At 42.4% G+C, this 15488-nt stretch overlaps 1 protein-coding gene across 1 annotated transcript; it reads right to left on the reverse strand.

Annotated features, from left to right (window-relative positions):
• Window positions 1-6611: 6611 nt before the first annotated feature.
• On the reverse strand, window positions 6612-12037 carry grk1b (G protein-coupled receptor kinase 1 b). The gene is given in 10 exon segments (XM_035779559.1): window positions 6612-6890; window positions 6892-6902; window positions 8384-8585; window positions 8934-8983; window positions 8986-9066; window positions 9263-9380; window positions 9383-9427; window positions 11355-11555; window positions 11557-11799; window positions 11801-12037. Coding segments are annotated over 10 exon segments (1467 nt in total).
• Between the last annotated feature and the right edge of the window lie 3451 nt (window positions 12038-15488).

Genomic DNA, 15488 nt, shown 5'->3' on the forward strand with positions numbered 1-15488 from the left:
TGACTGAGTCTGTAATACCAACATTTCAAGCAGACCACCATAGTCCCTGTGCACAAGAACACAAAAGTAACCTGCCTAAATGGCTACTGACCCGTAGCACTCACGTCTGTAGCCATGAAGTGCTTGAAAGGCTGGTCATGGCTCACAACACCATTATCCCAGGAACCCTAGACCCACTCCAATTTGCATACCGCCCCAAAAGATCCACAGATGATGCAATCTCTATTGCACTCCACACTGCCCTTTCCCACTGAGACAAAAGGAACACCTATGTGAGAATGCTATTCATTGACTACAGCTCAGCGTTCAACACCATAGTGCCCTCCAAGCTCATCACTAAGCTAAGGACCCTAGGACTAAACGCTTCCCTCTGCAACTGGATCCTGGACTTCCTGACGGGCCACTCCCAGGTGGTAAAGGGTAGGGAACAACACATCCGCCACGCTGATCCTCAACATGGGGGCCCATCAGGGGTGCGTGCTCAGTCCCCTCCTGTACTCCCAGTTCTCACTCATGACTGAATGGCCAGGCACGACTCCAACACCATCATCAAGTTTGCCGATGACACAACAGTGGTAAGCCTGATCATCGACAAACTATGAGACGGCCTATAGGAATGAGGTCAGAGACCTGGTGCCAGGGCAACAACCTATCCCTCAACATGATTAAGGCACAGGAGATGATTGTGGATGACAGGAAAAGGAGGACCGAGCACGCCCCCATTCTCTTCGACAGGTTGTTGTGGAACAGATTGAGAGCTTCAAGTTCGTTGGTGTCCACATCACCAACAAACTATCATGGTCCAAACACACTAAGACAGTCATGAAGAGGGCACGACAAAGCCTATTCTCTCTCTCAGGAGACTGAAAAGATTTGGCATGGGTGCTCAGATCCTCAAAATGTTCTACAGCTGCACCATCTCGAGCATCCTGACTGGTTGCATCACTTGCCTTGTATGGCAACTGCTTGGCCTCCGACCGCAAGCCATTCCAGAGGGTGTTATTTCATAGTTTTGATGTCTTCACTATTACTCTACAATGTAGAAAATAGTAAAAATAAAAACCCTGGAATGAGTAGGTGTGTCAACCTTTGACTGGTACTGTATGCATTATTTGAATCGAGCATCGAAGACCAATCATTCATATTTTTTTCCAAAACAAAAATGCTTGACTCTGGGGGTGACTCTACCCCTTCGTTAATGTACACTGAAGATTAATAGTTAACCATTTTAGTGCTGTTGTATGCCACCTGGCAGCGATAGCAACTGGGGTTCATGACAGCTATTTGACAAATGTATCATAAAATGCCTTTGGAAGTTTGTCTAGCGTTATGTAGCTAGTAAACTTGTCATCGTGCAATATCGGCACCCTACACTTGTTACAGACCAAGACAAGCAGAACAAAAGGATTAAAATTATCCCTTGGTGGCCAAGTTGGCCTACATTATTTCAAGAAGTGCTATTTGTTAGTGAATATAAAGTCTAAGATCTTTGATAGGCGGATGCAGAATTTGTTCATGGAAGCAATCACTGACAGCTGTTAAGGTTAGCATACAGTACATTCGGAAAGTATTTAGACCCCTTGACTTTTTCCACACTTTATGATCCAGCCTTATTCTAAAATTGATTCAATGGTTTTTCCACTAATCAATCTACAGTACACACAATACCCCATGATGAGCACGCAAAAAGAGATTTTTTAAAATTTATTTACAAATGTATAAATATATTTACATAAGTATTCAGACCCTTTTCTCAGTACTTCGTTGAAGCACCTTTGGCAGCGATTACAGCCTTGAGTCTTCTTGGGTATGGCACTACAAGCTCGGCACCTGTATTTGGGGAGTTTCTCCCATTCTTTGCAGGTCCTCTCAAGCTTTGTCAGGTTGGATAGGGAGTGTCTCTGCACAGCTATTTTCAAGTCTCTCCAGAGATGTTCGATCGGGTTCAAGTCCGGGTTCTGGCTGGGCCACTCAAGGACATTCAGAGATTTGTCCCGAAGCCACTCCTGTGTTGTCTTGGCTGTGTGCTTAGGGTCGTTGTCCTGTTGGAGTGTGAACCTTCACCCCAGTCTGAGGTCCTGAGCGACCTAGAGCAGGTTTTCATCAAGGATCTCTCTGTACTTTTCTCCGTTCATCTTTCCCTCGATTCTCCCAGTCCCTGCCGCTGAAAAACATCCCCACAGCATGATGCTGCCACCACCACGATTCACTGTAGGGTTGGTGCCAGGTTCCCGCCAGACGTGACGCTTGGCATTCATGCCAAATAGTTCATTCTTGGTGTTTCTGCAGAGATGGTTGTTCTTCTGGAAGGTTCTCCCATCTCCACAGAGGAATTGTGGAGCTCTGTCAGAGTGACCATTGGGTTCTTGCTCCCCTCCCTGACCAAGGCCCTTCCTTCTCCCCCGATTGCTTAGTTTGGCCGGGCGGCCAGCTCTGGGAAGAGTCTTGGTGGTTCCAAAATTCTTAAATATAAGAATGATGGAGGCCACTGTGTTCTTGAGGACCTTTAATGCTGCAAACATTTTTTAGTACCCTTCCCCAGATCTGTGCCTCGACAAAATCCTGTCTCGGATTACATGGCTTTTTTTTTCTGTGACATGCACTGTCAACTGTGGGACCTTAAATAGACAGGTGTGTGCCTTTCCAAATCATGTCAAATCAATTTAATTTACCACAGGTGGACTCCAATCAAGTTGTAGAAACAAACCTCAAGGATGATCAATGGAAACAGGATGCACCTGAGCTCAATTTCGAATCTCATAGCAAAGGGTTTGAATACTTATATAAATAAGCTATTTCAGTTTTGTTTATATATATATATACATTTGCTAACATTTCTAAAATCCTGTTTTTGCTTTGTCATTATGGGTTAATGTATGTAGATTGATGAGGAAAAACGTTTATTTAGTAAGGCTGTAAAATAACAAAATGTGGGTAAAGGGAAAGGGGTCTGAATACTTTCCGAATGCACTGCATATGAACTGGAATTACGCACCACGTTCAAACCATGATAATTCTGGTGCAGCACATGCGGCCGACAAAGTTACAAGTATAGTATAAAAGTATTCATTAGCTAAGTATAAGGCTAATACTGCATCGAATGTATTATACAAAAGAGATAGGCTAGGACCTCTATGTATCAATCTTGAACAGGATGATCTATTTTGGATGCAATTTGAATGGAATTGATAGAGCGAAAGACTGTGTGAGTGCTCGCGCGTGCACTGATTTAAAGCAACGATATTGGAGTGAAAGGCTTTTTTAAAACTCTGCAGCTGCATTTAAAAAAATATCATATTTTTTAATAATCAAGATCATACAATAAAAAAACAAGGCCAGATGGCGATGTGTAAATTAAACGCATATTAGTCCTTTTATTACTGTAGCATAGGCTATACTGCTGCAAATGTAGGCCCACCTGTCACAAGAAAAAAAGTTACCACGATGAGATGATAGGTCTGCATGCATTGTGCACTGCGCTCCTACTGAGATGGGCTGTCTGTCCGCACACTGAGCGTTGATGACCGATCATGCAGAGAGCAGAAAGTAGGCCGTAGAGAAGCCAGATTTAGACATCGCATATAATTGAACAGTTCGGTTTAACGTCACGCTGTTCATATAAATGATTTATTTAGAATTGACCGGTTTCTCTCAGTTATTTATCCTGGGAAAGGGGAGTGGTTTTGTGCAGTAAATCTCAGTAAGTTTTGGTAACCGGGTTCCCGCCATTCAACCCTAAAAGGAATACACTTTTTGGCCTAAATGCAAAGCCTTATGTTTGGGGAAAATCCAACACAACACATCACTGAGTAACTGCCTCCTTATTTTCAAGGATGATCGTGGCTGCATCATGGTATGGGTATGCTTGATTCCGGCAAATACTGCAGACTTTTTCAGGATAAAATGAAACAGGATGATCCTAAGCACTAGCAAAATCATAGTGTAAAACATGCTTCAGTCTGCTTTACACCAGACACTAGGAGAGGAATCCTACAATATTCTACAATAACCTATGAGACAAATGTAGTCCAAATCTACACAGGAGTTGCTTATCAAGAAGACAGTCAGTGCTCCTGTGGCCAAGTTACAGTTTTGACTTACATCTGCTTGAAAATGTATGGCACAACTTGACTGAGCTTGAAGAATTTTGAAAATAATAATGGGCAAATATTGCACAATCCAGGTGTGCAAAGCTCTTATGGACTTACCCAAGACTCTTAGCTGTAATTGATGCCAAAGTTGTTTCTAACATGTATTCATTCAGGGAGCTGAATACTTACGCAATGACTATATTTGAGTTATTCCATTTTTATTAAGCTTGAAATTTCTTTTTAATAAACCTTCCACTTTGACATTACAGATAATTTTATGTAGATTGTTGACAAAAAAATGACAATCAAATACATTTTTATCCCACTTTATAAGACGATAAAATGTGAAGAAATCAAAGGGTCTGAACACTTTTGCAAGGCACTATATATGTTTACTAGACTATTGATAAAGAAAGTTAAACACTGTGAGGCTTATGATTCATACTTCAAGTATAGACTTGTCATGCTGTACAAAAATATAATCAAATGACCTGTTCATTATTAGTTGATGATCTCACATTTTCTAGAGACCACCAAGGGTAATTTCAGGATTGTAATACTTGGACTGCATTTTCCACGTGGCCTATTGTATATGGATGTGGACAGTACATTTGAAATGCATAACAAGGTTACTTAGAGACTGACAGCAGCTCTGGCCTCTGGCTGGTTATAATGGAAAAGGTGGAGGAAATTGAACAGCCTGCTTTAAAAGCACAAAAACATATTTTTTTGAACATCTTCAAATTCAAAGACCACACTATTACTACACTTGATTACAGCTAGCTACAACGTTCTTGTGATCAAAGACGCAATATTTACTTAGCTTGGTGGTTGTAGATGTCGTTTATGTAGCATTACCACCCCCCCTGAATGTAAGCTGGAAAGCAGCCATTCTGCATGCAAGGCAGATATTTCTATAAATATTGTGACACATACCTGATTGATCGATGAAGAAATTACCTCTCAGTCTACACTGAGGTCAATGCAATTTATTCTTCCCAGCTGTATAGTAACCTCTGCTCAGGGCGAACCGTTCCAGCTGGGGATGCTGTATCACTGCCATAGTGATACCCTCATCTCATTCCAGGTCGAATAACTACCAGGCTAAAGTTCCGCTGGAAAGAGGGTAGAAGCTGGATCAGTAATGTGATGGAAAAGGTCATGTTTGTGCTTTTCTAATAACCAATTTCTGTGTTCATGCAAGTGACTGACTGAACGAATCCTCACTTATCAGTATCTGCAATTTTGCAGTTATGCCCAGAACCTTGTTTTGAGAAAGGGATATCTCAGTTTCAAGGTCTCAGCTTAGAGAGAAGAAGCCTCGTGAGGTATTGGTCTGTCACCTGCATGAGCCAGTATTGGTCGGTCACATGAGTGAAGCAAACGTTAATGATGAATGAATTACGCATGATGAATAAGCTAAATAAATGCAAATATAACTTGTGTGTATATAAGAGAACTAACATGACTGCCCCAGGTAGAGCTCCTGATCGACATGTGTACTTGGTGTATTGAGTTGGTTGGAACCTCTCCAGCACACTGATAATAAAGAATGATTCATTTAAGATTGACTTTGAGTGTCCCTGTGTAGAATTTCCACAATATTTATCTTCCCTTTTTTCGTGGGATAGAGTTTATATCTAATCTAATACATTTGTATTTGTCTGTTAATAGACTGGATCTTTTTCAATCGTTCATTTGCATAGGTCAGGGTCGGGTTGGGCCTGGGCCAAGAGTGGAAGGTTATGATAACGTCAGTGATTAAAACATATTCAGTTGACGCACGTTAGTGTGTCAGCCATATCTCTTTTGACATGTCACTCTCTCACCCCCTCACTCTCCCTTCCCCTCCTCCCTCTCATCCTCTCCCCTTCTCTCTCTCTCCCCTCCCCCTCACCCTCCCCTCTCCCTTCCTCTTTCTCAATATATCATAACTGCTGACAGGGCAGCAACGGTACACATAGTGTGTGCTATGATATATTAATGTGCTATAATATATTCAATTTTATATTAGCCTTATGTTAAGTCAGGAGGAGGGGTGTGTTGTGTAAAAGCCAGAGGTCTGTTACCCAAGCTCGACAAGCCCAACGCTATATAAAAGGGTTGGGCTAGGCGAAGAGTGGAGGATTGAAAATGGTTAGTGGTTATGATTAAGATGACATCCCTTGTGAGAAGTCAGTGATAAAAATGATTCACTCTTTCTCCCACTATCGCGTCTCTACGTCTGTGGACTCTGAATTACGCTTTAACGTAACATTTCAAACAGATTTGGTCTCGTTCTACGTAATTTCATATGAAACATACAATAGTCATCTCAAGACTGCACGTAGTCATCAAAAATATCTTACGTGAGAGAGATCTTGGAACCATAGTCATAATAACTCTGAGGATAAGTGCTCATCTAGGATCTGTTTAGCATTTTAGATCATAATGAATAAGAGAGGGGGAACCTGGTCCTAGATCAGCACTCCTACTCTGAGACACTTGATAAATACCTGACTACTTTGACTGGCTCAGAGCTCAGAGCAGCACACAGGCCCCTCCCTTGGACTCTATTGGGATTTTGTTGGGGTCCAGGTCGTCAGGCGGATTGCCCCCTGGCGCCCAGAGGTTGAGCTCTCCGAACACCCCTGTCTCTATCATCTCCTCCTGCCAGGGGATGGGCACGTTGCCAGAAGAGAAGTCGTCATTGAACTCATTGTCCTTGGCGTCGATGACCACCCCCTTGATGGAGCTAAAGGCTCCCACTTTGTGGATGTCTTTGGCATACACCGCCTTGGGGTTCGGGGCGAACGGTGCCAGGCAGCATGCCTGAGGAGAGGGGAGGAGGAGAGAGTAGATGCATTATGGATATTGTTCATCATGTTACAGTTATCAGGTTTGGGCCTGGATTCAGCCTGATCAGCGGTAGATCCGTATTATAGCGTGCTTAAAATTGAAAGGCAATTTCTGATTGAGCTGACATATGCAGCATTAACCGTGAATGAAGTCTCCGCGAACATGGAAACTGTAACTGCTGTCTGCTTCCAACTCACGTTCTCATACACGTAGATCCCCTGAACGCAGGTCACTTTCCAGATCCCAATCACCAGAATTCTGATCACCTGTTCACACACCTGTATGTCATTATCACACACTATTTAGTTCAGTTCTTTGCACCCCATCTTTGTGAGGTATTGTTTGTTTTTGACACACTTCTCTTCGGAGCTCTGTTTTCCCCAACATTTACTCCTCCCGTGTATGATAGTTTTTGCCTGCCTCACTAACGACGCCTATTCCCTGCCTGTACCTTAGCCTATCAGATTTCCTGTTATTTACCTATTCCCTGCCTGTACTGTAGCCTATCAGATTTCCTGTTATTTACCTATTTCCTGATCCCCCGGGCGACGTTACTAGCCATTTCCCTGCCTGTACTGTTGCCTTTTGGAACCCCTGTGTAATGAATGACCTGCCCCTGGACCCAGCTACCTGCCTCCTCCTGTGGTCCTTTACATTAAACACCTGCTGTGTCCTGCGCTTGAAACCAGCTCTCTGTCTCCCTCGTGTTCATTACAGAAACATTGCATTTAAAAGGTGCATTGCAGACGAAGCGCGATTGAATTGAATCCCCACCGTAAACTGTATAAAACATATTTTAAAAACACAGTTGGATTGAATTGACCAAATATGTAGTCGTTTACTCAATATTCAACGCATTTCTTTGTGGATTTTGGTATGTTTGTGCTGTAGTGCTGTGGTATCTTGTGACACAGACTGTTAACATAAATGGAGTAGCTGGCCAGTGGTTCCGAGTTTGGTGCCATTTGTATTCCTTATACCTATATACTGTACACTGAGTGTACAAAACATTAAGGAAACCTGCTCTTTCCATGACATAGACTGACCAAGTGAATCCAGGTGAAAGATATGATCCCTTATTGATGTCACTCGTTACATTTTCAAGCCTTGAGACCATTGAGATATTGATTGTGTATGTGTGCCATTCCGAGGGTGAATGGACAAGACAGAAGATTGAAGTGCTTTTTTTGAACGGGGTATGGTAGTAGGTGCCAGGCACGCCGGTTTGTGTCAAGAACTGCAACGCTGCTCAAAAATGGTCCATCACCCAAAGGACATCCAGCCAACTTGACATAACTGTGGGAGGCATTGGAGTCACCATGGGCCAGCATCCCTGTGGAACACTTTCGACACCTTGTCGAGTCCATGCCTCGACGAATTAAGAATGTTCAACTTTAGGAAGGTTTTCCTAATGTTTGGTTTACTCAGTGTATATGGGATTATATATTTCTTACCTGCTTCCAGATGTCCCCAGTTGAGTTCTTTGAAGAAGGGCTGGGCCTTGAGCGCTGCACACTCGTTGTTCTTAAAGCCAAGACGCTTTACCGGATCTTTTTCCATCAGGCCTTCACAGATAGCCGTGCCGTCTTTGCTGAACTTGTCTGTGAACACCACTGCATCATTTAAGATTCGCCGCTGCACCTCAGTGTTTTCAACCTGGGTGGAGTCAGAGGAATGAAGAAACCATTTCCATCAGCTAAAAAGTATTTGATAACATGTTTGATTATGTAATGCTTGATAATGTAATGTAATGTAATGTTTGACAATGTAATGCTTGATAATGCAATGCTTGATAATGTAATAATGAAATTATAACCTAATGTTTTCATATAGTATATCTAAGCTACTTTTAGGTTTTGAGCATCAATGCACATCCTTTAGATATTGGAGTTGAACATTTGTTTTCTGAATGTGGCTGACTAACAGCTCCTCTGGTGGTCTATTGGTTACACCATTATGTTCCCAAGCAGGAGACTGGGGCTCACATCCCAACAGTTCCATTACCTTCTCTCCTCTGGTTCTGAAGGGGCCCTTGGCCTGGATCATCTCATACCTGGTGTGCCTGCATATCCTTTGGTTTTGTCTTTTTCAGGCGGAAGCTCAACAACAAGACCCGAATCAGACAGACGCACATGTCCTGAGCAGAAGAGCAAGTGGGGATGAAAACAGTTCTAGACAGCAAAAATGTCTTCTCCAACGAGAATAGAGTAGAATAATAGAATATAACTTTATTGATCCCTAGGCCCAGGGAGAAATTAAGGTGAAAAAGTGGCACCCACTATGGTTCCATGGGCACACTTTTAATGCTTATGGGGGGCACAGTGTGTGCCCACCTGCATCATCCAGCAGCACATTCTCTGGTTTCAGATCCCTGTCGATGATCCTGTGCTGGTGAAGATGCTCCATACCCATGATGATCTGGGCTGAGTAGAAACAAGCTCTCGTCTCATCGAGAAACCAGGGTTCTTCTCGTCCACATTATATACAGTATGTGAAACCTGTGGTGACAGGGTGTCATCGGGGACATGGGGAGAGTTGAACAGAGTAGCAAGAGACATGATACTGTAGTACAGGCCAGTGGCATTGACAATGAAAGTAAACTACTATTTTTTTTGTGTGTGTGTGTGTGTGTGTGTGTGTGTGTGTGTGTGTGTGTGTGTGTGTGTGTGTGTGTGTGTGTGTGTGTGTGTGTGTGTGTGTGTGTGTGTGTGTGTGTGTGAGAAACAGTACCTGAGATCTCCACGATCGCTCCCTAATACAAATCAGTCATGGAAACAAATCAGCCAACTGTAAATGAAAAAACCCTAACCTTGCTATAAAAAAAAATCCCCTATGGGATAATAACCATACCTTGAACCTTTCACAGTCCTATATGAACATAGCCATGTTCTACAAACTAAGAAATAAAGGTAGATTATGAATGGTTATTGCAGCCAAAGCTGAGTAGAAACACATAAGCCTAGACAGAGGCAAAATACCATGGAGAATTAAAGAAAAAAACACTGATGTGATGATAGCTTGAAACCTCCATCACACAGTCATACTGTCATACTAACACAAGTATTACAAATAAGCGGTCATACTAACTAAGCCATACAGTAGCAGACATAACAAATTATGCAATAGGAGATTTTGCTGTTCAGTTGCCGTGTGCGTGCTAATAACTTTTGATTTGATGCTTGAGGCTACTTTATGCTGGGTCCACTTGGTTATCAGCAGACTGACTATACTGTATCATGACTGTAATCCTTCGTTGAGAACAGAGCATGTCATGACTACTACTTGGCAGAGAGACAGAAAGTTTTAGCTTCTGGCCCAACCTGCTGTGCTGTGCTGTGCTGTTCAGTACTGTACACTGTTTCCAGGCCACACAAACACACCCACAACCCAAAGCTCTGAATCTAGTAGAAGAACACCAGAGTCCTCAGGCAGTAGCCTCAACAACAGACTAATGTATATCCTGTACCCACACACACACGCATGCACACACACTCACACACCTGCTATATCCTACTGTACTGTGTGAAGTATATGGTTTCCACTTTTCAGGCCCGAGTCAGCCTGGTTTGAGCAAAAGGTTCATCTCCACGACCCACTAATGCGTAGACAAGCAGGAGGGCTAATGCCAGGGACACTGGCTCTCTATGTCTGGTTGCTCTGAGCTGCTTTACACCTGGGGTCTCTCACAGAGACACAAGCCTCTTGCCCTTGAATAGGGTGATCTAAATCTCTCTCGGCTGCACTCACATAGCTGCCTGGTGTAATCTTGTTTCACTAACTAGTACATCTAGGAACACTTTGCATAAGGACCGGAAACTAGATCATTTTATTCCAATAGATGCTTTTAAATCACAGTTTAGATGACTACTGATCACGAATTGCGCATGTTTTTTTTTAAACTGCTGTTTTAAGCTTTCTTTTGAACTGTGCACCTTTTTAGCTTCCATTCGTTGTTGATATATGTTGTGTTTACAATGTACTGTATGCTGCTTTCCTGACTAGGCCTCACTTGTAAAGGAGTGTCAATGAGGTCAATGTGACCGCTCTGGTTAAATAAAGGATCATTAAATGGAAAAGTTACTCCTGTGCCCCTTTTATACCTGTAGCTGGCTGTGTCCATGTGCTTTACTAGGTAGGTGTTCTGTTGATGTATAAGAAAAGGACCCTTAGCTTGGGCAGTCTTGACTCAATCACTAGAACTCTCTTTCAGCTTTTCGACCTGACTGTGTTTAACATGTGGATTTTGCTGTGTTGATGTTTAAGAAAAAAGTGTGAAAAAGCTGTGTGATTGACTGATTGATTGGTTGTTTGTTTGTTGGACACAGAGTTTAGGGCTACAGAGGTGAGAGGATTTTTTAAGTTTACAATTGATTCACTTCATTCAAGTAACTGCCACTACAAGGGAGTGATTTTTGTATTTTTTACCTCGTAGCCTCTATGTTTCTTCAGCCTTTTTTTGCCCAGCTTTTTGTTGGCATGCATCTTGCCTGTGGCCTTCATCTGGCAGGCGTGTACCTCCCCAAACCCTCCCTTCCCCAGCACTCTGAAGTCCATTAACCAGTCCTCATCAATGGGCTGGGCTTCCAACCACTTGAACTGGATGTAACGCAGGAAGTACATGCTGTTTCCTAAAGCCGGACATAGCCTTGGCCTCCAGGTGCTTTAAAAGCTGCTGCTCACTCTCCTTGCTCTTGTGGTCCTCCTTGACGCGTGTCACAGCCTTCTCCTCCAGGAAGCTGCAAAAGATCTTGGACTTGGATTCGTAGAACTTGTTGATGATCTTCTGGGCCTTCTGCACCCGGTACTTCTCCTGGGTGATGTTGTAATCCTCGATGTCCTTCCAGAGTTCGCAGGCGTTCTTGTGGGTTGCAATCACGCTCCAGGTACTGCTGGAAGAGCCGCTTGCCAATGGGCTGCTTGACACACATGCTGTGGAAGCCGGAGTCCACTGTGGTCTTCATGTGCTCGCTCTTCTTGATGTGCGGGAGGTTGAGCTTGGCACGAAACCTCTTGTCACGCATGGTCGACGCCGCCATGCCATCGACACTACCACGGGCTGACACATAAGCCGAGTTGGCCACAATGTTTTGCAGACCACCCATATCCATGGCTGGACCTCCACCTAGTACATGGTAGAGGAAAAAATGAGTTAAATATTTTGCATTTATTTAATTGATCTAAAGGTTATGAAGAACACACTGGTTGCCATACACAAGGTCACTGGTTCAATTTCCGGTGTAGTATTTGTTTTCTAACCTTAACCCTCAATTTAACCAATTGGGATTTCTGCCTAAACTTAACCCAATCCCTGACCATAACCACTCACATTGCTTGCCTAAATGTAACCCGACCCTAACCTTAACCAATTGGGATTACTTCCCTAAACTTAACCAATCACATTGCTTGCCTAAATGTAGCTTCCCTCAGAACAAGACACATTTCAATCTGCCATTTATTACCTTGTCTTGAACCATGCCAGTGGAGAATTGTAGATCTTTAATGATGTCTTTGTAACAGAGGTCTCTTGAGTTGAGATGTACCTTAATCCTGTGCCCTGGACCGGATACAAGTATTGAAAGTGATACTGTTCAAGTTAACTGGATAACTCCTGGGTTCTGAATCTCCCAAAGCCAATTAACACTATCTCTGTTAATAACTCAGTTTTGATCTGCTGCAACTGACATGTGGTGAATTGGCAAACTCAATCATGTTTAAAAGTGCAGTGGAGGTTTTAAGCAAGAAGAATATGTGTTACCCAAACGACTCTATTTCAACAACATTCACTATTCTGTTACACAGTTGTTATGCAATTAATGTTATTTAATCTAATGTTTCGATACCTTCCATATGTATTGTGTTGGTCAGGTAGTATTTTAATGCTTTCTAATTTGCACAATCTATTTTGGTGCAAAACTGACTCAATCATCTTATCATAAACAGGTTTTTGTTAAATCGTCTAACAGTTGCTTAGACAAACACTGCCTTCAGTATTCATACCCGTTGACTTATTCAACATTTTGTTGTGTTACAGCCGGAATTCAAAATGTATTAAATGTTTGTTTTCTCAACCATCTCCACACAATACTCCATAATGACCAAATGAAAACGTGTTTTTAGAAATGTTGGCAAATTAATTGACAATGAAGAACAGAAATATCTCATTTAAATAAGTATTCACATCCCCGAGTCAACACTTTGTAGAAGAACCTTTGGCAGCGATTACAGCTGTGAGTCTCTGAGAACTTCCCACAACTGGATTGATTAATGATATGATTTTCAAAATTCTTCAAGCTCTGTCAAATTGGTTGTTGATAATTGCTCGACAACCATTTTCAGGTCTTACCATAGATTTTCCAAACTGTAACTCGACCAGTCAAGAACATTCACTGTCTTTTTGGTAAGAAACTCCGTTATAGATTTGTGTTTTTAGATTATTGTCCTGCTGAAAGGTGAATTCAGCTCCCAGTGTCTGGTGGAAGGCAGACTGAACCAGGTTTTCCTCCGGGATTTTGCCTGTGCTTAGCTCCATTCCGTTTCTTTTGTAATCCTGAGAAATTCCCCAGTCATTAACGATTACAAGCATACCCTAAACATGATTGCAGCCACCACAACACTTGAAAATATAGAGAGTGGAACTCAGTAATGTGGTGTATTGGCTTTGCCCCAAACATACAGTGCCTTCGGATAGTATTCAGACCCCTTTACTTTTTCCACATTTTGTTACATTACAGCCTCATTCTAAAATTGATTCAATCATTTTTTTCTCATCAAGCTACACAAAATAACCCATATTGGCAAAGCGAAAGCAGGTTTTTAGAAATTTTAGCAAATTTATAAGAAACAGAAATACCTTATTTATATACTTTTTCAGACCCTTTGCTATGTGACTCGAAAATGAGCTCAGGAGCATCCTGTTTCCATTGATCATCCTTGAGATGTTTCTGCAATTTGATTGGAGTCCACCTGTGATAAATTCAATTGATTGTACATGATTTTGAAAGGCACACACTTGTCTATATAAGGTCCCACAGTTGACAGTGCATGTCAGAGCAAACACCAAGAATGAGGTTGAAGGAATTGTCCGTAGAGCTCAGAGACAGGATTGTGTCGAGGCACAGATCTGGGGAAGGCTACCAAAACATTTCTGCAGCATTGAAGGGCCCCAGGAACACAGCGGCCTCCGTCATTGTTAAATGGAAGAAGTTTGGAACAACCAAGACTCTTCCTGGAATTGGCTGCTCAGCCAAATTGAGCAATCAGGGAGAAGGACCTTGGTCAGGGAGGTGACCAAGAACCCGATGGTCACTCTGACAGAGCTCCTGAGCTCCAGAGCTCCTGACAGAGCTCCAGAGTTCCTCTGTGGAGATGGGAAAACCTTCCAGAAGGACAACCATCTCTGCAGCACCACCAATCAGGCCTTTATGATAGTGGCCAGACGGAAGCCACTCCTCAGTAAAAAGGCACGTGGCAGCCGCTTGGAGTTTGCCAAAAGGCACCTAAAGGACTCTCAGACCATGAGAAACAAGATTCTCTGGTCTGATGAAACCAAGAGATTGAACTCTTTGGCCTGAATGCCAAGCATCACATCTGGAGGAAACCTGGCACTATCCCTATGAAGCATGGTGTTGGCAGCATCATGCTGCGGGGGTGTTTTTCAGCAGCAGGGACTGGGAGACTGGTCAGAATCGAGGGAAAGATGAATGGAGCAAAGTACAGAGAGATCATTGATGGAAACCTGCTCTAGGTCGATCAGGACCTCAGACTGGGGTTAAGGTTCATCTTTGGATAAGACAACGATCCTAAGCACACAGCCAAGATAACGCAGGAGTGGCCATCCACCCCATCCAATCTCACAGAGCTTGAGAGGATCTGCAGAGAAGAATAGGAAAACTATACAGGTGTGCCAAGCTTGTAGCGTCATACCGAAGAAGACTCGAGGCTGTAATTGCTGCCAAAAGTCCTTCAACAAAGTACTGAGTAAAGTGCGTGAATACTTATGTAAATGTGATATTTCAATTTTGTCTTTTTTATAAATGTTTTACCTGTTTTCGCTTTGTCATTAGGGGGTATTGTGCGTAGATTGATAAGAAAAAAATAACCAATGTAATCAGTTTTAGAATAACTTTTTTGAATAAGTCAAGGGGTCTGAATACTTTCTGAATGCACTGTACGTGCAATAAGGTGTTTTAAACAGTAACTCCTCTTTTTTTGGAAGTTGTAATGACTAATACTCCTTTTAAAAGGTGCAATATGCAGAAACCCCTCCGCCTTTTCCTGGTTGCTAAAATTCTAATAGTTTGCCTAATTTCAGTTTAGGTGAGAAAATAAGAGGTCATTGTGTAACGAGAATTATTGTACCATCTAAACCGCTGTAAAATATATTTTCCATAACCAAAAAGATTGTATTTTCAGCTGGTGTACAAAACCGAAAGTTAAAGACGCAAAAACAAAATGTAAGAACCGAAAGCATAGAAATAGTGCACATAGAACAGATCTACCGTTTCTTAGACTTGGACAAAAAGTTACATATTGCAGCTTTAAATTGAGGTTGTTGAGCTC

This window comes from Oncorhynchus keta, chromosome 11, assembly GCF_023373465.1.
Source record: "Oncorhynchus keta strain PuntledgeMale-10-30-2019 chromosome 11, Oket_V2, whole genome shotgun sequence".
NCBI lineage: Eukaryota > Metazoa > Chordata > Actinopteri > Salmoniformes > Salmonidae > Oncorhynchus > Oncorhynchus keta.